At 44.8% G+C, this 22,481-nt stretch overlaps 1 protein-coding gene across 1 annotated transcript; it reads right to left on the bottom strand.

Moving 5' to 3' along the window:
• Nucleotides 1–8,086: 8,086 nt before the first annotated feature.
• Nucleotides 8,087–22,408, bottom strand: aoc2 (amine oxidase copper containing 2). Its single transcript, XM_086133964.1, has 5 exons — nt 20,845–22,408; nt 12,146–12,264; nt 11,706–11,872; nt 9,764–9,896; nt 8,087–9,647 (listed from the first exon to the last, which is right to left on the bottom strand). The coding sequence occupies exons 1-5, from the start codon at nt 22,394–22,396 to the stop codon at nt 9,363–9,365; spliced, it is 2,256 nt and encodes a 751-aa protein (XP_085990090.1). The 5' UTR covers nt 22,397–22,408; the 3' UTR covers nt 8,087–9,362.
• Nucleotides 22,409–22,481: the final 73 nt, after the last annotated feature.

The raw sequence follows: 22,481 nt of genomic DNA, 5'->3' as shown, positions 1-22,481 counted from the left end.
GGACCCTCGGACTAGCCATGAAATTTGCAGACTGTTGCATTAAACTCCAGACACTTCGTTGCTCCACAGAGCGCCATGGTATGGCGGATATTCTTCCGGCAGCGTCGACAGCGGCCCGGTGAGTCGGTCCACCATTACGTTGCCGACCTCCGGGGCCGAGCCAGCCTCTGCCGGTTCGGGGATTTGGAGGACGAGATGGTTAGAGACCAGCTAGCAGAGCACACAACGGACCTTAAACTGCGAGAGAAGCTGTTTTTATCACCGGATGACACGTCGCTGTCTTGGGCAGTGGAAATGGCCTTCCAGCTCGAGTTTAAATGTGCCGTTGTTAAATCCAGCTTCTTTCACCTTAGACAGTTGGCCAAAGTAAAACCTCTCCTCTCTCATGAACACTTTGAGGCAGTAATTCATGCCTTTGTCACATCCTGGCTCGATTACTGCAATGCCCTTTACTTTGGAGTCAGCCAGTCCTCCATTAAGCGCCTTCAGCTGGTCCAGAATGCCGCTGCTCACCTCTTGACTGGTACTTGTAAGAGGGAGCACATAACTCCTACTCTGGCATCCCTTCACTGGCTCCCCATACATTTTAGAGTTATTTTCAAGATCCTCTTATTTGTTTTCAAATCTCTAAATGACCTCGCGCCACCTTACCTCTCTGAGCTCATCCGCCCCTACACACCTGCCCGGTGTGTAGGGGCGGACCAGACATTATTCAGGTCTGCGGACCAGACATTATTAGAAGTACCAAGAACTAAACTGAGGCTCAGAGGGGATCGAGCCTTTTCTGTTGCTGGTCCCTCTCTCTGGAATGACCTCCCACTGAACATTCGGCAAGCCTCCTCGCTGCCCATCTTTAAAACCCGCCTCAAAACTCACTTGTATTCTTTAGCATTTGACTCAGCATGACTCAGATTTGTTCTTGGTTTTGCTGTTCGGTGCTTTCTACCGTCTTTATTACCGATTTGTTTTACTGTTTGATGTATATGTTAAATTGCTCCATGAACAGCACTTTGTTTGCAGCGATGGCTGTTTGAAAGTGCTCTATAAATACAGTTGAGTTGAGTTGAGTTGAGTCTGCGGCCCTGTTAGCATCTCAGCTAGCCGCCTCGGACCTAGCCTAGCCCTTCCCCACCTCGCTCCACATCTGCCTCCTTCATCTCGTACTGTTGCTCTCACAGCCCCACTCCCCGACACCACTGCTCCTCTCGACGAGCCGGAGGTTAACATCACGGGACGTCGAGGCTCCACGATGAGGCAACATTGTGGGAATTGCGGCTCCTCATCACACCGCACACGTGCACCCGCGTGCCCGGCGCTGGGACAAAGATGCCAACGTTGTGGTAAGCTGAACCACTTTGCTAAAGTCTGCCGCTCTGCTCCTGCGCCTGTGGACCCCAGGCTCCACCTAACCAACACGTCTGGCTCCACTACCATCCACTCGGTGGGCGCCTGCACCAAGCCGTTAGAGTGGTGCGCGGTCAAGCTGGACGGCGTGGGTTTGTCACTGTTGCTGGACACCACGGCCTCCAAGTCACTCCTGAATGAGTCCACGGTCCGGCGACTTTTTCCACGAATGACTGTTAAACCTGGCACGGAAGACCTGTTTGGTTATGGACACACCAAGATCGACACCGCGACTTTTTCCGTGCGCTGTGGCGCTAGAACTCTCCCGGCGTTCACCTTTCAGGTGTCCCGCAAGGGCACCAACCTCCTCGGTTTCAACCTGTTCTGTGCCCTGGGCTTCTCCATTACGGACAACATGGGTGCCACCATACTAACCGTCACCACGCCCTGGCTGCACCGCTGGCCCTCGCTGTTCACTGGACTGGGCTGCCTCACCACCTTCAACCACCAGCCGCTCCTGAACCCAGAGGTGACCCCAGACATCCAGTCTCTCCGCCGTCTGCCACTCGCCCTATGTGTTGATGTTACAGCCGAGCTGCAGAAACTTCTGGATGCTGGCATCATCGAACGGGTGGACGCATCGCCATGGAGCTCCAACCTGGTGGTGGCACGGAAGAAGATGGGCGGCTTGCGCCCCTGCATCGACCTCAGACAGGCGAACAAAGCGGATACTTGATAAATATCCTCTGCCCACTACAGAAGAGCTCTCAGCCAAGTTTCACGGCTCCACGTTCTTCTCCAAGCTTGACCTCGGCCAGGGTTACCTGCAGGTTCCGCTGCACCCAGGGAGCCGCAACCTCACCGCTTTTGTGTCACACATGGGCGTTTTCAGGTACACCCACATGCCTTTTGGACTTAGCTCCGCCCCCAGCCACTTCCAGAAGATCATTAAGATATCCTTTATTTGTCCCGCAATGGGGAAATTAACAGTCAGAGTTCAGAAAGGAAACCACAAGGTAGGGAGAGGGAAATGACCACCATCTTCGCTGGCATCCCTGGCGTGGTCGTGTACCTGGATGACATAGTGGTGCACGGCGCGACAGCAGTCTCACACGACGACAGCCTCACCAGGGCGCTTGAGGTGCTCACCCACCACAACCTCACGCTAAACGGAAAATGTATTTTCTCCGCGCCCGTCATCGAGTTTGTGGGGTTTCGCCTGAACGCCAACGGCCTCAGACCGCTCCACTCAAACATGGAAGCCATCCTACGCCTGCCTGAGCCCTCCTGCCCCGCACAGCTGTCCTCATTCCTGGGCATGATGGCGTTCGACCTGCGTTTTCTCCCGCACTACTCCGAGACTATACGCACTCCTCAAACAGGATGCCCCCTGGTCCTGGACACCAATGTGCTCCGCGGCAGTCTGCCAGCTGAAGACGCAACTCACCTTCCCTCCAGTGCTCACCCGGCAGAGATAATGTTGTGGCTGATCTGCTCTCCAGGGCCACGCCCACCTCAGCGCCAGACACCGCCCCGGACGGCTCAGAGTCAGAGCTAATCCTCATGCTGCACGAGCCTCTCCGAACAACCATCTCCCTGCAGGAGCTCCAGGCGGCCTCTGCACAGGACCCTGTGCTCGTACAGCTCTGCACGTTTATCCAGGAGGGCTGGCCTTTAAAGGTGCCAGAGGAGCTGGCGCCCTTCCACCGGGTCAGAGACGACCTTTCCTGCTGGAACGGTGACTGCATCGCCCGGGGGCTCTGCATGGTGATCCCCAGCTCTCTACGAGCACGCATCCTGAACATGGTAGACGACGGTCACCTGGGCATCGTGAGAGTGAAGCAGCGTTGCAGGAGCCTGGTTTGGTGGCCAGGCATTGACAGGGACATTGAAACGATGGTGAAGGACTGCGCCGCTTGCCTTATCAGCGGTAAGACGGGCCCACCCCCGACGCCACCTTTGCAGCCCTCCAATGGCCAGTGACGCCGTGGTCCCACATTCAGGTGGACATCTGTGGGGAGCTCCATGGCACTCCTCATCACTAGCGGTTCCTGTTGGTGGCCTACGACCTCCACTCCAAGTGGCCGGGGGTCATTTGTCTTACTGTTTATTGTGCATGTTAAATTGCTCCATGTACAGCACTTTGTATGCAACGATGGCTGTTTGAAAGTGCTCTATAAATACAGTTGACTTGACTTGACTTGACACAGCAAATCACTGACTTTCTTTCCTCCCTGTTTGCCCACCGGGGTGTGCTAGACGCCGTTACCATTGACAACGGGCCCCAGTTCCTCTCGGCTGACTTCACTGCCTTCACGGGGGAGAGGGAGATTAAGCACATCAGGACGGCCCTGTACCACCCGCAGGCCAACGGAAGGGTGGAAAGGTTCAACCAGACCCTCAAGAACGGCCTGAGAGCGCATCTGACCGAAGGTCTCCCATTCAGCATGGCCCTGCAGAACACACTACTGCACTACAGAGCTACGCCACACGCCACCACAGGTAGCTCCCCAGCCCTTCTTATGCTAGGGAACTCCAACTTCCCATGAATCGACTACGGCCTCCCAGGGGAGATCCTCCAGGCCCTCCAGCAGCAGGGCCCTCTGTTGGCGACATGGTGGTAGAGACGCAACGCCGGATGAAGCATCGCTACGACAGAGCGCGTTGGGTGAGAGGACACACACTCAAGGTGTCGGACTGGGTCCATATCCGCCGGCCCCATCGGTCCCACAAACTGCTATCCTTCTGGTCCTCACCCCAACACATAATAGCGCAATTGGGCCCAACTACGTTCCGCCTGGCTGACGGCTCCCATTGGCATGCCAGCCGCCTGAGGCGCGTCAACCCCCCGTCAGCACAAGAACTGGCCGCCGCGGCTGATCCGCACCACACTGCCGGGGACTGTGATTTCCCTCCGGTAGCCCCGGGAATTCCACCCGAACCCGAGGTACCGGGTGACGCCCTCGGACCGAGGCTCTGCGCTGTTCGGGCTTGTCGGCAGCCCCTGTACCTCAAGGACTATGTTCTTAATTCAGGCTTAGGTTAGCGCATAGTCTGTTATGTGGCAGAATAAACCATATGGCTGTACGGGTAAACAGGTAAAGTTGTGTGCCATTAATATGTTTTTTGCACTTTAAAAAGGGGGGGGGGGGTGAATGTGGCATGTAACCACAGCCACAGGGTCATGTTACGAGGGCGTGACGTAAAGTGGGCAGTTGCCGAAAGCGTTGATATAAAAGGTGGCTACTGACAATAAACGGCAGTGAGCACAGAGTCAGCCTCCACGGTGACTTTTTTATTGAACATAACAGATATGCTTTGCAATTGGCCGGTAGCTCGCTGACTGGTCCCGTGACGGGGGGGGCATTTGCGTGTCTGTGTGTGTGTAATTAATATGATATATTCTTGTGTTAGTGCACACTGCACCCTTAGCATCCAATCGGTCTCACTTTCACAAAATAAAATAAAAAAGCATCTCACCTTTAACCTACGGTCGGGCGCGACCTGCATCACTGGAAGTTGTTCACGGTCAGAGCTATTGCGTTTTATCTTTTATTGTCCTTATTATTCTCATTCAGTTTGTTTCATGTACAATTCACTGAGGGCAGTGGCAAAGTATGGGAATCTGGAGGGCAGAGAGAAGCATTTTAAAAAGGGTACAGTGAGCTACGATCGTTAACACGCTGCAAAAGTGCGTCCCATGCCTCCGCATCAGGTCTCGACAAAGGTAGGCAGTGACTTCTTTTACACAAACTCACAAGTTCTTGTGTCTAGTTTATTTTTCTGTTTCATTCATCTTAGGGGCCATTATGGCTGTTGCTCATCATGGAATGCGTTTGTGAGTGCGTGCGTGTGCACGCGTGTGTGTTAACGGGTCGATCGCGGGAGGTTGGTTGATCGAAAAGCAGATATTCCGTCAAAAGGTTGGACTTATTAGCTATTATAAATATATTTTATAATATAAATATATTATAATATAATATATTTATAATATATTATATTTATATTATATATATAATAGATCTATATATAAAATAGATATTTATATATAATATAAATATCTATTTTATAATATAAATATATTATAAAAGCTGCTATACAGCTATCATGTTACATATTATATAAACTGGTGTAGCCAACAGAAACAGCTTTATTTATGTTTTATTTAGTAAAGAAAGAGTGCCCGTGAATGGTAATCTCACAAATATGATTCATGTGGTTATAGGATTTACAAATATTCAGACCCATCATTGCATGTAATATAAATGTCATGATGTGCTTGTTTAAAAATAGATTGTATTGCGTAGGAGGGCATTGTATTGAAACTTGAAGTAAAATGCTCTCACGCTTGGAGGCTGACAGGAAAGAGATAAAAACATGACTCATAATTTCCCCAATTTAACAGGAAATATACAATATGTCCCACATATAGTGATTCCCCTGAAATGAGAAGACAGCCTTCTACAGCAAAAACTGCCTTTCTCTGAAAATGTACACAGAAAGGTTATATAAGCATGTGCTTTTATCCTTCAGGGCTCTTTTTGCTCTTAGACGCCCATTAGCTTCCTTCCCGGATCAAGCAGGGTGCGTAGATGCTTTGACAAAAGATATCCCATTCCTTTTTGCATTTTGTTGTAGACGAGAGATTGAGAGATTAGGAAAATACGCTTGTGTTGTAGTAGGGAACGCCAAATCATCAGCTTGTCTCACCTCGTTCCAAAATGGCTTCTTAAAATTAGATTGTAGTAGATCAAGGCGAACTGATCACTCGGTGATCGACCCAAAAAGGACCGATTTGCTTTTTTAAGGTTTTCACCCTTTCTTTCGAACACATCGAGGATTGTAACACTTATCATCAGGACTTTTGTCAGTTTAGCCTTCTGAGGGATTCCATCTTTGCCTAGAAGTGAGTAGAATTACGGTATTTTAATTTAAAAAAAAAAGCGATTATTGAATTGTCATTTAATATCCCGTTTATTAGATTGCTATTTTTATTACTTTTAACAATATCTACAGGTATGTATTGCTGCCTTGCTATTAAAGCTCTTATTTTAAACTTTATTCTGTTTTTGTCATTCTTATCAAATTTCTCCACTTTGATTTTTTCCGTGAACAAGCAGTACAGGTACAGTACACCCATTCCACCATGGAGGGGAGGTGCCCTCGAGGGATAATCCATCCATCCATTTTCCAATCTGCTTATCCTCACAAGGGTTGCGGGGTGTGGTGGAGCCTATCCCAGCTGTCTTTGTGCAGTAGGCGGGGTACACTCTGAACTGGTTGCCAGCCAATCGCAGGGCTCACATTTGCGCTCACAATCACACCTAGGGACAAATTAGAGTTTTTCCATCAACCTGTGATACATGTTTTTTTTTTAATGTAGGAGGAAATCGGGGTACCCAGAGAAAACCCATGCAGCTACAAGGAGAATATGCAAACTCCACACAGGAAGGCCGGAGCCGGAATCAAACCCTGAACCTCTGCAATGTGAGGCTGATGTGCCAGTTGATCATGCTAGAGAGATAATAATTGTTTTAAATCTAAATTAAAGCAAAGGTTGTGCAGTTACTTTGAAAACTAAAAATAATATGACACACACATGACAATCATTCATGTCAGACACCAGGATGTTAACCATTTGCCTTTTTGTTGCATGTCTTGGAGTGCCTGTTTAATGGAACTGCTGCAGTTTTTCTTCACCAGTGGACTTTCATCAAAGCACAGCTTCATTCATCTACTAATAAGCGCACACACACACAAATGCCTTTTTTTTTCTTCTCGCAGGAGAATGGTGGGTGGGGCGAATTATCATGTGTCCTAACCTGTTTAATTAAACATTAACATATAATTCAATGAGACCATCAAATCTTTGTTTCTTGTTGGCGACCAACCAGAAAACTGTAAAAGAATAGTTAAAGAAAAGTAAATTATTCTATTCTCTGTAGAGATCTTCTGGAGGTCTTTATAGCGCACCCTCATTTGCAAAACTATCAGCAACCGACAACATAGCCTTTTCCAATGAGGTCGCTAAATATTTCTGCATCAACTACGGTCCGTGTTGCATCTTTGTCAATAACTTTACATGTGAAAATACAGGAGGAAAATGGCACCGACTATGTCTCTCCCGAAGTGGAAAAGTGAGGGTACAAAGGTGGAGTAATTACATCTCTGCAGACTCGGTTAATCTTGACTATCACTATGTGAGCAACTCTGTCACTTATTGTTCAATATTGTAAAATGCAAAAAGATACAGATTTGTCATCATACTTTGAAGTGGCATGGCCCGTGTATCTGTCTTATAACTAGTACCAGTAGGTCAAATGTTTGATTCTGGGTACACCTCAGAAGCAGCCTTGAGAAAGACAATTTGGAGCCATGTGCCTGACACTGTGTCCTCACTATGCGTGATCTACTGCACATGTGACGTGTGACAATCCCTTTGAGATGCTTGAATGGAGAAGGTCAGATGAAAATTCAGAGAATGCAACTCTGCTGGGAATTCTGCATTAAAGTCTTGACATTAGAATGACATTCTAAGCAGGATTAAAGTGAGGGAGTAAATATTGAAAAGCTGGCTAGACAGACAAAAGTGTACCTCCATCTTTAAACACTCTATGGTGGTATAGAACGAAACAAAGAGTCACTGCATACAGTGAACAGCACAGCGTTATCGTAGCTGTCATTCAAAGCCACATATAAACAAATGTGCAAGCACTGAAAATAAAATAAAATAATGCATTATACTTGTGCCTTTTGACCAGCCATTTTTATTTGGCAGCCACCACACTCCAGATACAGTAAGACACATTGGTGAGATCCATTTATGCATACTATTAGTGATGTAATTCATGTATTTCTTTTCTACTGCTTACTCCGTTTAGGTTCACAAGTAGGCTGGAGCCAAAGGCCTATGCTTGTAGACTGCTGAACATGTTTTGGGGGCTGCTGGAGTAACCAGAGAAAACCTAACTTGTGGAAATATACATTCAAGTACATACATGTGACACATTCACAAATTAAAATAATACATTTAAAATACAAACAGCATGCTTCTCAAAATTAGTCTTAACTCTGCTGTTAACTCAGCAATCACTTTTTTGTTTAACTCCCTTATTACCACACCATTCCTTTTCGCGTGATTAGAAAAGACAGACACTACACAAACCTGACAATCACTTTTTGTGTGCAGGTTTAAAAACCAAGTGAGCATGGCAAAACACAATATAGACTCACCGTATTTTGCGCACTATAAGGCACACCTAAAAGCATTCAATTGTCCCAAAAGCTGACAGTGCGCCCTAATATCCGATGCGCCGTATATATGGTGTCACAGTCTCTTGAGATTCCAGTCTCTTGAGTTGTTTCCCTGTTATTGTTCCTCTGCCATTTCGTGGTGATTAATAGAAGGAACCAATTCTAACCTAAAAGGGTCCTACCCTATACTTATTGACATGTTCATTTGCCAACACACACTCAAACAGATGAGATCTGCGCAGCCATTATGAAACGAAGATAATATCAAAAGCAGAGTTAACTACTGACTAAACAAAGGAAGAAGGAGACAAGCAAGACTTATAAGGAAATTTAGCCCCTTGTGGATGGAAGCCCACAAGGTTTGTGTGCCTTTTTGTTGAATCAATTGTCTTCATAAGTTTTGTCTTTCATTTATTGTTTAGGCTCTATATAAATAAAACTGTATTGTATTGTATTGTATTGTATTCACTTTAGCGTAGTAGTAGTAGAGGATACATAGCACAACCGCAGCCACCATTGTAGCTTCTATGCGCCTTATAATGCAGTGGACCCTATCTATGAAAACAGTTTTAAAATAGGCCATTCATTGAAGCCACGCCTTATAATCTGAAGCATTTCATAGTGCAGCAAATATGATAATAAAAAAATAATAATAATCTGTGTGCATAATAAGCATGTGTGCGCGTGTGTGTGTTTATATTGGATGAAGAATCACAACTACCCCAAAAATGTACAATGTACAAGTACTCGAGGTCTTTTTCTGCTCAGTCCTCAAACTTCATGACTGTTTCAAAGCCATTGTATGTGAAGGGTTCCAGCACAGGGCTGCAGGTCTCCTGAGCAAGGCAGCCCATCCTGTTGTTTTCACAGGTATCTTCACTGCCTGGACTGAAGTACACCCCATCAGCAGAGTGAATGGAAGGGTCTTCATCAAAGTAGTTATGGGGTCGCAGCAAGACGCCGCCACCATTGCCCACAGAAACAGTGTTGGGGATATCTTCGGCATGCGGGATGTGGAGAAATCCAGTGGTCACCCAGGCAACCAAATCCTACAATAAACATTCAAACAAATAGGCAGATATGTCTGGGAACAAACGCAGAGCTGCACACTTAATGCCTTAGGTGTACATTTCAATCAGGATTTGCGGCTTTGGTCACAATGTACCTCATCTTCAATGTTTTCATTGTCTTCGATGTACTTGCTGAAGTCAACTGCTGGGTTCCATATATTGTTTTGATTGTATAAACTGCTGCTGGTCTTCTCCAAGTCTTTATACTTCGTGATGGCAACTTTATACCTGCTCACAAAGGAGAAGAGAATCAGCGAAAATGGGGAAACCAGAAATGGGAGGGACAGACAAGATCTCTGCCACAGAATCTAGATTAAAAAAAATACAGTGTATGAAATTTAATAAATGACATATTTTTAGAAATAATGATAACGCACTATTATTTGTCTTTGTTTTGTTTTTTTTAACAAATGTATTTCAGGCATAGTATTTCACAATTATTAATTATATTATGTACAGTTCTATTATTGTCATGATCCTGTCCTGTTTGTGTTCCAGTCTATGGCGGGAATGGAGGGCGTTCCCCCATAGCCGAACCTGTCACAAATCTCCTCGTTATCCCTCTGCCTTGGAATGTTCAGCCACATAAAAAAAATTACTGTTGGATTATTCAGCAGCAGCCCGGTGGTCCAGTGGTTCGCGCGTCGACCTCACAGTGCAGAGGTTCGATTCCGGCCTCCCTGTGTAGAGTTTGCATGTTCTCCCTGGGCCTGCATGGGTTTTCTCCGGGTACTCCGGTTTCCTCCCACATTCCAAATAAAACATGCATGGCAGGATGATTGAACACTCAAAACTGTCCCGAGGCGTGAGTGGGAGCGTGAATGGTTGTTCGCCTCTGTGTGCCCTGCGATTGGCTGGCAACCGGTTTAGGGTGTCTGCCGCCCCCGCGGCCCTAGTGAGGATAAGCGGAACGGAAAATGGATGTAAGGATGGATGGATTTTTCAGCCTTGCTCATGACTCTAGTTTCCAAGTCCCTGTATTTTCTAGACACTCATGACTTTACCTCGTATTTCTCACTTCACTTTTTTCTAATACAGTATTTTCAAGTAAGTAATTCCTGTTTAAAGTATTATTCTCGGTTTGTATTAAACAGCACGTGTATTGGGTTTCTTGTCCTTTGGTGACAAGCAATTTATGTTTACATTGTCCTTGCCTTTTGCAAGTGTTTTTGATTTGTCTCCTTTTATCCTGGTTCTTTGTTTCCAGCATCTTTGGTTGTACTTTGTCTGTCTTGCATTTTGATAAATCTTGTCTTGTCATCTTGTCAACTCTTATCTGTGTCTATGCTTTTGTCAGCCGATTCTGTTCCGGAGTACTCAGGAACTCCTGACAATTATTATACTATTTTTCACTGATACAGTATATCACGTTGTGAATCTTTAGGCAGTCTATGTTATAGTTATATCACTGTTTAAAAAGAGAGTCTATGAAAACAGACATTTTGCTAATTGGCTTACATAGGTATTTTCTTTACTATTTTGACAAATTATTTTGACAATTACATGTGCACAACTCTACAGTGGCAACCCAAACAAAAGGGTTTGATTCCAGCTGCGGCATTCCTGTGTGGTGTTTGCATGTTCTCCCTGTGCCTTGTGTGGGTTTTCTGTGGGTACTCCAGTTCCCTCCCACATTCCAAAAACATGCGTGGCAGGTTAATGGAACACTCTAAATTGTCCCTAGGTGAGGTGTGAGTGTGAGCGTGAATGGTTGTTTGTCTATGTGTGCCCTGCGATTGTCTGGCAACTGGTTCAGGGTGCCCCCCGCCTTCTACCCGAAGACAGCTGGGAGAGGCTCCAACATGCCCCGCGACCCTTGTGAGGATAAGTGGATCAGAAAATGGATGGCTGGAGATGTATATCATTTAAAAAAAAAAAAATATATATATATATATATATATATATATATATATATATATATATATATATATATATATATATATATGTGAAACACATTATAAATTAGCATTCTCTTTATTCATTGTATGATTTTCAGATTATAAATATAAAGATTTTGTTGAAGCTGTTTGGTCTCACCTGGCCCAGGACATGGCTCGTTCCTCTCTCTCACTCTCTGGGAGATGGTCTCCAGTGAAACTTATTACTTGGAGTCTATAGGAACGCTGATGACCCCAAGCATTGGTTTTGTTGCTTGCAATGTGTAGATACCGAGGAGTTTTTGTGCCATGACGCAGAGCTGCCTCCTGCAGAGGTGGCCGAATTAGTCCATCAGACATGATCAAATCTGTTTGGCTTTGAGTATTACATTTGATAAGATTTCTGGAAATTGTCTCTGAGTGTGGGAATAATTTTATTAAATACACATACAACATTTATGACAAAAACATGTTTTGACTTGTCCAAGAAGTACGTAAAAAGCCTGTAACCAGTATTATTACTATCATCATTATTACTCTATAAAGGCTTGAATGTAGTCAATTCCTTGACTCATCTTATTTATGACGATAATGGTTTACCTTTTCAGTTTTAAGTTGCTTCTCCACCAGCTGAGGAACCATAGCATAGCGATTGGGCATCCATGGCAATGACACATTCACAAACTCCATGTCTTTGGTTTGGAACACATTCTTTACTCCTGAAGAAATATACAAAAAAAAATAAAACCAAATTTGTAACATTTTTAATTGGACTAATGCTCCATAAATCTTAACATTAACAACGTGAGCAAAGTACAAGAGATCCAGTACAGTAACACTGCTCAGATGAAACACTTGCAATTAAGAAAATGGATGGGTGGGTGGATGTTAAAGGGCTCAATGGTCAAGGACGATATTTTTGGCATTGAAGACAAAAGGTTCAGGGCCTCCCTCACGAGTCTGTGTTCTCCCTAAACATGGCAGTTAAAATTTGCCAGCATCCAGTGAGGTTAACACTGCTCACTCAGAACCACTTGGAATAAACAAGTACGAAGAACGTCAAAATGTGAACTGAACAAACCTGATAGGCGGTTGTATCCCTTTCGAGTATGTTTGCTTAGAATTTACACAAAAGTTAACCCGTTAAAAAAAAAAAAAGCCCATCCATACTGTTGATCACATCATCTCTAAGAAAAGGGATGTTATGATCATTATTACCACTAAGGGTCGCTGCTTAGTCACTGTGTGTTGCAGCCTAGAACAGCGGTTCTTAACCTTATTAGAGGTACCGAACCCAACCAGTGCATATGCACATTCACCGCACCCTTCATTAGTGAATTATAAAAATGTTTTTTCCAAATTCAAGACATTAAAAAACACATTTATTAAAAACAGAAAAAATGAAATACAATTAGTACTGTTATGTTTCTGTTTAGGTCACATTTGGTTTTGTTCCCTCATGTGCCCTTTTTGTCGCCACCTGTCGCCATCAGTGTCCCTTGTGTTTAACCAATCAGCTCCCTCAACCCTTCGTGTCTTGTCCAGGTATGTCTCGTTGTCTCGTCACTTTGCTTGTATTTAATTCCATGAATTCTGTCACTCTTTGTTGGATCATTGTGAGTGTCTGTGTGCTCTTGTCAGGTTTTGTTTTCTTTCACAGGTTTTTGGCTACTTTCGTTACTGTGTTTTTCAGGACTTTTTTTGAGTTAGTTTCCCCAGTGTACTCCTGTTTGGATTTTTGTTATATAGTATATAACAAAAATCCATGGGTCCATGAGGCCTCATGAGGCGTGTCGACACACTGACACAACTGTGTTGATACTGTGCCGCTGACCACTGCCACCTGCTGGACCTTCAAAATCCCTGCAGCCAACCCCCTTGACAGACTGAACTGACTAATTTGATGATGAAGTACATACAATATCATTCACATCCATGTATTCCTGTTGTATCATTCAATGTGTTTCAATAATGTGAAAATCATGTGAATGAGGATGCCTGTGGGCTTTGTCTTCACTAATTTTTATTTAGAAAAATAAGATGCTCACGTTTTAAATTTCAGTCTGTTGCGTCGACGCAGCCTGGACTGAGTCGACGCAGTTCATGTGTTGGTCATGTGATCGTCATGAAGCAGCACACGCACGACACGTGGATTGCTCTGTGAGCTTGACACATGCGTCGACGCATCGGTGTTGCTGGACCCATCACTATTAAATACATCTTGGTCACTCCACCCTGCCCTCCCAGGTTTTTGGGGTCCTCTACTCCGCCAAAATGATCCAACCAAGACTGGACCCCGCAGGACCAGAGGCCTGGTCCCACTGCCATCTGTTCCTGTTTCCGGTGACGCAAGTGTTGCGGTCGCCCTCCGTTCCTGTTTCCGGCAACGCAAGTGTTGGGGTCGCCCTCCGTTCCTGTTTACAGTGACGCAAGTGTTGCGGTCGCCCTCCCTTCCTGTTTCTGGCGGCGCAAGTGTTGCGGTCGCCCTCCCTTCCTGTTTCCGGCGGCGCAAGTGTTGCGGTCGCCCTCCGTTCCTGTTTCCGGTGGCGCAAGTGTTGCGGTCGTCCTCCATTCCTGTTTCCGCCGCCGCAAGTGTTGCGCCCCCCCCCCCCTCCCCCTGCTCTCGCCCTTTTTCCGCAGAGTCAACCCACCGGGGGACTTTGGGACATCTGGGATCCGTCCCTTGAGGGGGGGCTAATGTTATGTTTCTGTTCAGGTCATGTTTGGTTTTGTTCCCCCATGTGCCTTTTTTTGTCACCACCTTTTCTCATCATCAGTGTCCCTTGTGTTTAACCAATCAGCTCCCTCAACCCTTCATGTCTTGTCCAGGAGCAGAAAGCAAAAGCAAAGTGTCTGTGGGCTCCTGTCAGGTTTTGTTTTCTGTCACAGGTTTTTGGGCTACTTTTGTTCTTGTGGTTTTCTGGACTGTGAGTATTTGAGTGAGTTTTTTACAGTGTTTGTATTTTTTGTTAAATAGTATTTAACAAAAAATGGACACAATGACACATTGTGTTGATACTGTGCTGATACTGTGTCGCTGACCACTGCCACCTGCTGGACCTTAAAAATCCCTGCAGCCAACCCACTTGACAGACTGAACAGACTGATTTGATGATGAAGTGTATACAATGCACTACCTCACTCTACCCACAATAGCCACAAGCGCCATTGTTTATGTTGTTGTTTATGCTGTTTATATTGTTTATATTGGCTATACTGTTCAGATTACATGTCTTTTTTATACAGTGTAGCTGATATCCTTTCTTAGCTGTGTGTGTTTAATGCACAGCATGTTTGCATGCATATATGCACTGAGGATTGAGAGGAAGAAATGTCATCTATTCTGCATGTCATACATAAAGCATATTTGACAATAAAGATGACATTGACCCTTGCCAATATCATTCACATCCATGCATTCATATTGTATCATTCAATGTGTTTCAATAATGGTAAAATCATGTGAATGAAGATGCTTGTGGGCTTTGTCCTCACAAATTTTGATTTAGAAAAATAAGATGCTCCAGTGTTTTAAATTTCAGTCTGTTGCGTTTAATGCATGCTATTTCCCCTGTTGAGGAGAACACACACACACAATGGAATAAGACATGTCAAAAATCCAAGAGGCACTTGGTGAGACAAGGAGATTTTAATAAATACCTTATTCTCCAAAAGGAGATCAAAATGGCTCTACACGGCGGACAATTTGTATTTGTCCGGAAGCTGCTCCATAATATGCACGTACTGTAGCAACGTCACTCGAGTGAAGCGCGTCTCAGCAGTCGATAGTCTGCTGCTCTCTGCTGTGCGCGCGTGAGCGCGAGCACATACACGCGGCGCCGACCCAACCCACGCCACATATTAAGCTTTGAACTACGACAACAGCTAAGCTAGCCTAGCCGATGTAATGATGGTCAGTAAACAAGGTTTACGTTTTATGTGACTTTTAATAACAACGTGGCAGAGTCATCAAACATGCGGTGTGCTCACTCGCAGTCACTTTCTGGAACTCCCCCTTATAGGCGGGACCTCTCAATCAACTGCAGTATGACGTACAGTACAAACGTTCATAAAGCACTTCTCATATAATAATAGCCTATTATATGACAGTCGACATGACGCTCAAAGTCAGACGGACAATTTTTTTCTGATAATCAGTGTGTTTTCCGTATTGCCCAAACATATATTTTTATTCGAGCAAGGGTGAGGTCTGGCTTGTTTCGGCAGTTGGCATCGTGTCACCAGTTGGCATCGTGTCGCCAGACGCACTTCCTTAGATACACTGTGCGGGCTTTTGCTGCGTCAACGCCCCCTGCACTGAGTCGACGCCCTCTGGACTAAGTGGCGCAGCCTGGACTGTGCCAAGCAGCCTGGACTGTGTCGACGCAGCCGATGCAGTCTAAACTGCGCCGGTGCACTTCACGTGTCAATCACGTGACGTAATGAAGCAGCACATGCACCGACACGTGGTTTGCTCTGTGAGCCCGGCGCATGCGTCAACGCATCGGTGTCGCTGTACCCATCACTATTAAATACATCTCGGTCAGCCAGCCCTGCCTCCATGGTTTTTGGGGTCCTCCAACTACCACCTCGCAAAACTTGACAACAAGTATAAAGTACAGTGTATGTCTTTTTAATTATGCACAAAATGAACCAGCCAGTGATGGCCAAGCGGACATGTCATAACTAATCGACATGTTAAGTCGGGTGCGTCTTGTGGCCTCGTGGCAGAGGCTCTGTCGAACCCCTGAGACTGATTCACCAAACCCCTAGGGTTCGATCGAACCCTGGTTAAGAACCACTGACCTAGAATAAGAGTCATTGTTACCTTAGATGGCATGAGATGATCATAAATAAATGGTCATCAGCTGACCAGACCATCATTATTAAACATGAACACGACACCTCTTTTTTAGGAGGATCTCTACGAAGACTCTGTGAGCTGGCGGGAATCGGCTAAAGTGACGGAACCAGCAACCCTTCCTGATTGGCCAACATCTAACTGTCACAAATTCAAAGAGCCTCAGAAGACCAGCTGTCAGCGCTGACTCTGAAAGCAGCAGCCCACTTTGCTCTCTGCCTCCACCTAGTGAAACTTGCTCAGACAATATTGATGCTCGTGCTCTCTTAGTTTTTATGCCACGTTAATTTGTAGTTAGCTGTTAATTTATGTATTTGTTTTAGGGCAGATCCTTAATTTGAGTGTCAAATACCCGTTTTTGTAAATACATTTTCTGCTTTGGCTTATTTTTTAAATAAATTCTGTAAAATGTTTGTTGCTAGGACCATCTTTGTTTTTCACTCTTGGGAACTGAGAGTGAATTAATTCTCTCATGCATTTCCAAATAACATTAATTTAGTCTTTTAAGGAATTTATTGTTAACTGATTTTCTAGCCCCTCTGTTGTTGGATCTGTTCCAACACTTGAAAGAAAGAATGTAGTATGCTGTTGAAGGTATTTCCTGCTGAGTGTGATTACAATCACCTTTAGTGTCCCCTTCACCCCCACCAATTTTAGGACCCCTCCAGAGGACATGTTTAACATCAAAAGAGGAACTTATCTCAAATATCTGTGCTGCTGCCGTCACATCAAAGCTCAGACCGAAGAAAATAGGGGGTAGTGGTGGTCGGGTCTCACCTCACCACTCCCAACTTTTTTCCAGCCACACCGGGTCAGATGTTAATTTCTTTGTTTCTGGGATTTGCATGAAGGCGTAACTGCTCGCCTCTCATTATCATATTGTCTCTTTATATACTTGTGACTGTGTTTTTTTTGGGGGTTTTTTGGAGCTTTTCTGATTAAATCTGATACTCTCAGAAGCATATGGTTGTGATGAACTGCAAAAAAGACGACGTGGTGTTGGGTCTTTATTTCACCTTAGGCCAAACAAAAAAGATAGTGTGTTTCCGGTAACATGAAATTTCAGCATAGGGTCGGTAGATCGGACAATTTCTTTTTGTTGTTAATCTTTTTTTCCCCCCCCCATCAAAAATTTAAACAAAATAACCATAAAACAAGAAGACACCTATTTAGTTTTCTCCCCGCTCCGGACTCGGGGGGCCGGGGCGCGCTGCCGCCTCCGCCGACGTCCTCCTCCGCCCTCTGTGTTTACTCGGCCCGTGGTGTTCATCAAATAGTTCGCAGATTTTTTTCGATACATCAATGGATGCTATTTTCTTAACATTACGGTGCGAGCGTGCAACTGTAACACAGAAAACGCGGTTTAAACTGTCGTCGCAGATCGCGGCCGCCGCCATGTTTCAATGTTGTTGACAGACGACAGGGCAAACGACGCACGCGCTCAACTTGAATATCGCAAGAGTTTGCACCGATGTAAACCCTCTACACCAGAGGTGGGCAAACTACGGCCCGCGGGCCGTTGGTCTTTTTAATCCGGCCCGCCGAAGGTCGGTCCACAATTAAGGTTCGATGTGAATGATTGCATTCATTTCAATTGGACTTGTAATGACAGGCATTTCACCGCCAGGTGGCGCATTGACTTGAAGTTGCAGAATACAGGGAGGGGGGGGCGGGATCTTTTCGACCACCTAGGACCTCTGTATCGCTCTACTTCTACTGGTCTGATCACAACCCATCTGCAGAAATGCACAGGCTAAAATAGGTCATCAACAACACTGTCGTCATTTTAAAAAAGTATATTAATACAGTACTTTCATGCTTTTGTTCTGTTGATGTTTGATATGGACTGTCAACAAATGCAGTTTATTTTTTTTAATGTACCATAGCTCGTGCTGACCTGGCCCTTCTGTCAAATTTTAAAAGTCAATGCGGCCCCCGAGCCAAAAAGTTTGCCCACCCCTGCTCTACACAAAAATGTAGAGGGTTGTTTGAAAGTTTTTTTTCGACGTAGAAATTCTCGGTCGGTCGGGTTACCGGAAACACTACTTTTTTTTCTACGCCTTATAGAGAAAGGAAAGAACCTGTGTCCAAGCAGGGCCATAAAGAAATGGACAGATCCCCTCCACATCTTCCTTAAATGTATTGCTAACAATAGTTTAAAGATTCTCATTTCTGAGGTAATTATCTCCAAAATTTGCTGCATTTTCTCACAAATAAATATTTGTGTCATGTCTCTGCCCTATAGGTTGTGTTTTTGTTTTCTTCAGTACCAAGTGAATGTGAAGTGGCGTTCTTCCAGCAAAACACCTGTCATCTATTTTCAAATCAACTGTCTTTGGGGAGCAGTTGTGGCTGCTCATCGGTGTCCGATTATTCACTTGCTCACCCCAGTTGCTTGACTGTAATTTTGCCATGCATGAATTACTCTTTTATAGTTCGCTCTGCTTAAAATGTCCCTGTTTTCTTGGGAGTACAATTGCTTGCGTTTTCATACTCTTGTTTTAAGTTCATACACAACTTTACACCGAGGCTGGAGGGGAAGACAGTCCCATCAAAAACTTTTAAGAGCTCTGGAATGCCAACCCTGTAACCCGGCAACAAATGCTTCTGTTGCAGGCACGTAGCCAGGATTTTTTTCTCGACTTCTACTGAGAGGGCCTTAACAGATAGTGGGGGAGGGGCAGAGTAAAAAAAATCGATTTTCGTGATTTTACTTACTTGAGAGGTTCTGTCGTTTTTTTAAAATGGAAGTATAATAATGCACATTAGTGATGCGCGGCAGAGATGTTTATTCAGTATTAGGTAGGAATTTGCCCGAAGATCAGGATTTAGATCAGTGGTGTCAAACATGCGGCCCACGGGCCAGAACTGGCCTCCAAGGAGGTTCGATCAGGCCTGCAGGATAATTTAAAAGTGAAAAAAATGCATAAAAGATACGGAATGAATATTTTTAATAAGGTGCAATTGATGGAGTATCTGCTAGGGGGGCACACTGTTTTGATCAGAGTAGAAGACAACACTGTTTCGATGAGAGAAGAAGACAACAGCAGCCTCAGTCTGCCACTGAGACAGACCCAACACAGCAGATGTGATCAAGGACATGTGAATACTTAATTCTTTACACATTTAATAGCACTCTCCTTAGTTTTTAAGGTGTAGGCAGGGATTAAATTTAGATTTTATATGCGCATGTGTAAATGGTTTAAAATTCCTTTCTTTATAAATCTCATTTAATATTAAAGTGCATTACTATATTTTTCAATATCAATTACTTGTTAAAGTTGTGTGCCTTTGTACAATCAGCGGGATCAGTTGCAAAGCATATATGCGAATGATAAAAGTAAATTGCACATTTGTCAAAGGAAATCGAACGTGCGTCATGAAATATTTTGTAAAAGATATGTTAATTACATTTCAACATTTTCCGAATGTTCTTGTGCTTCTTTAGACCAAAGAAAAGGGAAATACATTATTATTTTTGGTTATTTATAGCAGAGTTTGGTATCATTTTAATGGTCCGGCCCACTTGACATCTATCGAAGCCGTATGTGGCCACAATGTGAAATGAGTTTGACGGTACCGTCCAACAGCAGTCATTGATTTTATCTTTGTAACCCGTTCAGCGTGTTTTGCTGATTTTGACAGAAATGTTCAAATTGTTGGCCCACATCATGTTGCGGAATGCTTGTTGCGCACCATTTTGAAGCCACTCGACTTAAGATCTATGGCTTGTGCTACTTCAGGGGTTGGACAGGGCCACTGCCCTCATCTTGTTTGCTTTCTGATGGGGCTATAGCCCCCCCACCCCGGTGTGGTGCCATGCATGTTCTGTAGAAAACTGTGATGGGGATGACAAATAATTATTCCCATGGTAGATAAAACCAATATAGATAAATTCATTGGCACATGATAAGTAATTTGCGAAATGACAAAACCTGTCGCTTTAAAATGCATATCAAGCAACATTTTTGTAAAGTTTTGTATTTTCAAAGTAAATGCAAAATAAAACGGATGAAACCTTTGCATCACTGTGACTGCCGGTGGGTTTCACTGTTCCCTTTCTTTCAACATCAGGCCAAATATACATTACTCCAGTTATTTTGGAGCGATTGCCCCTGGGAGAGACACTCTATAAAGCCTAAAAGGAACAAGATCATGGGAAATCAGCGACCTCCCTGCTTTTTTAAATCTCAGGAGATAAGCAAACTATGGAGGCAGGGCAACGACTTGCATCTATTGGATACATACCATGAGCTGTTACAGAGTGCCTTACCATAAAACCAGGCTGCTAATAGTTTGTTTTACCGTTGTCTTTGTGACTGATAATTAATTCACAAGTTCTGTATTGTAAAGATTATGTCCACCCCAAATTAGACAGAAGAAAAACAAAAAAAAACACGACATTTTTGTTTACCATATAAGGCAACTTCAGACTCACCCAACACGTCCAGATCCACTTTGAAGTTGATGAAGTGTGTATGGATATTCCCCAGGACATTTTCTGCCACCTGGTGGCCGTGTTTCAAACTGCCGTTCACCAGATAAGATGACGAGATGTATCCGGTGGCGTGCACCTTGATTTCAACAGATCCACTTTGGTAGAAAATGAAATCCCACATGTAATCGTAATTTCCTATGGCGGTGATCGTCCGGAACACCAATGCGCTGTTCACCATCCCTCCATAACTGTTACTAAAAAAGTCAGAGAAGTGTCTCCTCAGAGGCTGCCCAAAATTGTGCTCAAATATACAGATTGAATTCCTGGCTCGAACGAATGATTTTACGTCGATGTATCGGTATGTGTCAACATAGGTGGCTTCATGGGGGCAATCGGTGCCACGGACAAGTTCATGTGCGAAACGGCCTATTCCAATGCTGGAGTCCAAAAACTTGGTGATTATCATCCCGGGCGTCACTGACCCGTACACCGACATTGCTTCCTGTACGCTCAGCTCATAGGCAATCCGCTCACCCTTAAAGCGCACGTCGAAGACTCGCATGCCAGTGAGGGAACTCAAGCCAAAAGCAAAGCTCCAGTCCAGGTATAGGACGTGGTTACCGCTGACGCTGAAGCGTTTTCCTTCTGTGTAGTACTGCAGCGGGCTCAGCTGCAGAGGCTTGTTCTTTGGCTTCAGAGAACCATAATCAGGTGTCTCCTTGTAAATTATTTTTTTAACAGATCCGGCAGCATATTTCTCTTGAAGTTCTTTTACCGTGTCGAAATACTGACCGTTATACAGAAGTTTCTCCACTTTCCACTCGGATTCATTCAAGCTCATGTGATTGATGAGAACCTCGAAACCCACCGGGTGGATGTACATGCCGCTCATGTCCCTGAACAAAGACACCCAGGTTTTTCTGTCTCCTGATTGCAGTCCGCGGGGCATTTGCTCGAACGGGTTTAGCTTCTTGTCGGCACCGAAGCTCTCTTTCATAAGCTTGGGCAGCTTGCCGAACAATTCTTTCTTCAAAAACTGGAACAATAATTCATATTCTCCAATGGTGACCGTGCGCGCGTTGAATGGCAGCTCCGTCTTGTACCTCTTCACGGTGACATCCTGGTGGTATTTGGGGTTCGGAAGAGGCCCTACGACGTACTCCTTAATAAGGCCCTTGGATCCATCGAAGACCACCACGGTGGCTTCGCGCACTGGCTCGGAAGCGCCCCCGTCCAAGAAAGACAACACATCCACCTTTTTGGGCAGAGAAAGTTCTATTAAGAACAAAAAGTTTTCGGAGGGCTTGGAGAGCTGCCTCGTTGATATAGCCAAGTCTTTCTGTTTGAGCATGTACTGTTGGACCTGCAAGTACTCATCCCGAGTGAGATCAGCGAACACGCGGCTGCGCCCGTCGTGTTTGCCTCTCAGAGAATGCGTGCGCTGAGAGGAACATTTGGGTGCCCGGCTGGAATATATTCCAATCAGAATAACATTCAAAAGAAGAGAGACGAGGACGAAAAGAAAGAGAATCCATTTCACCACAGAATTCATCTTGTGGGCTCTGATTGTAGCAGAAAATGCGAAGGGAGCAAAGTTGAACGGTGAGAAGATTTTGTGTCCCTCCCCTCCTCCTTCA

The sequence above is a fragment of the Hippocampus guttulatus genome, chromosome 16 (assembly GCF_054856545.1).
Source record: "Hippocampus guttulatus isolate MCC_2025c chromosome 16, RoL_Hgut_1.0, whole genome shotgun sequence".
NCBI classification, from domain to species: domain Eukaryota; kingdom Metazoa; phylum Chordata; class Actinopteri; order Syngnathiformes; family Syngnathidae; genus Hippocampus; species Hippocampus guttulatus.
Note: the sequence above shows the minus strand (reverse complement) of the source record. Positions and strands in the feature narration are given on the sequence as shown.

Excerpts from the sequence above, each read along its gene's own strand:
- aoc2 (XM_086133964.1), bottom strand. The coding sequence starts at position 22,396 with ATGAATTCTGTGGTGAAATGGATTCTCTTTCTTTTCGTCCTCGTCTCT. Across the intron at positions 12,265-20,844 it reads AGTGGATCTGGACGTGTTGG|GAGTAAAGAATGTGTTCCAA; the intron begins GTGAGTCTGAAG and ends ATATTTCTTCAG. Across the intron at positions 9,648-9,763 it reads ATGAAAACATTGAAGATGAG|GATTTGGTTGCCTGGGTGAC; the intron begins GTACATTGTGAC and ends TGTTTATTGTAG.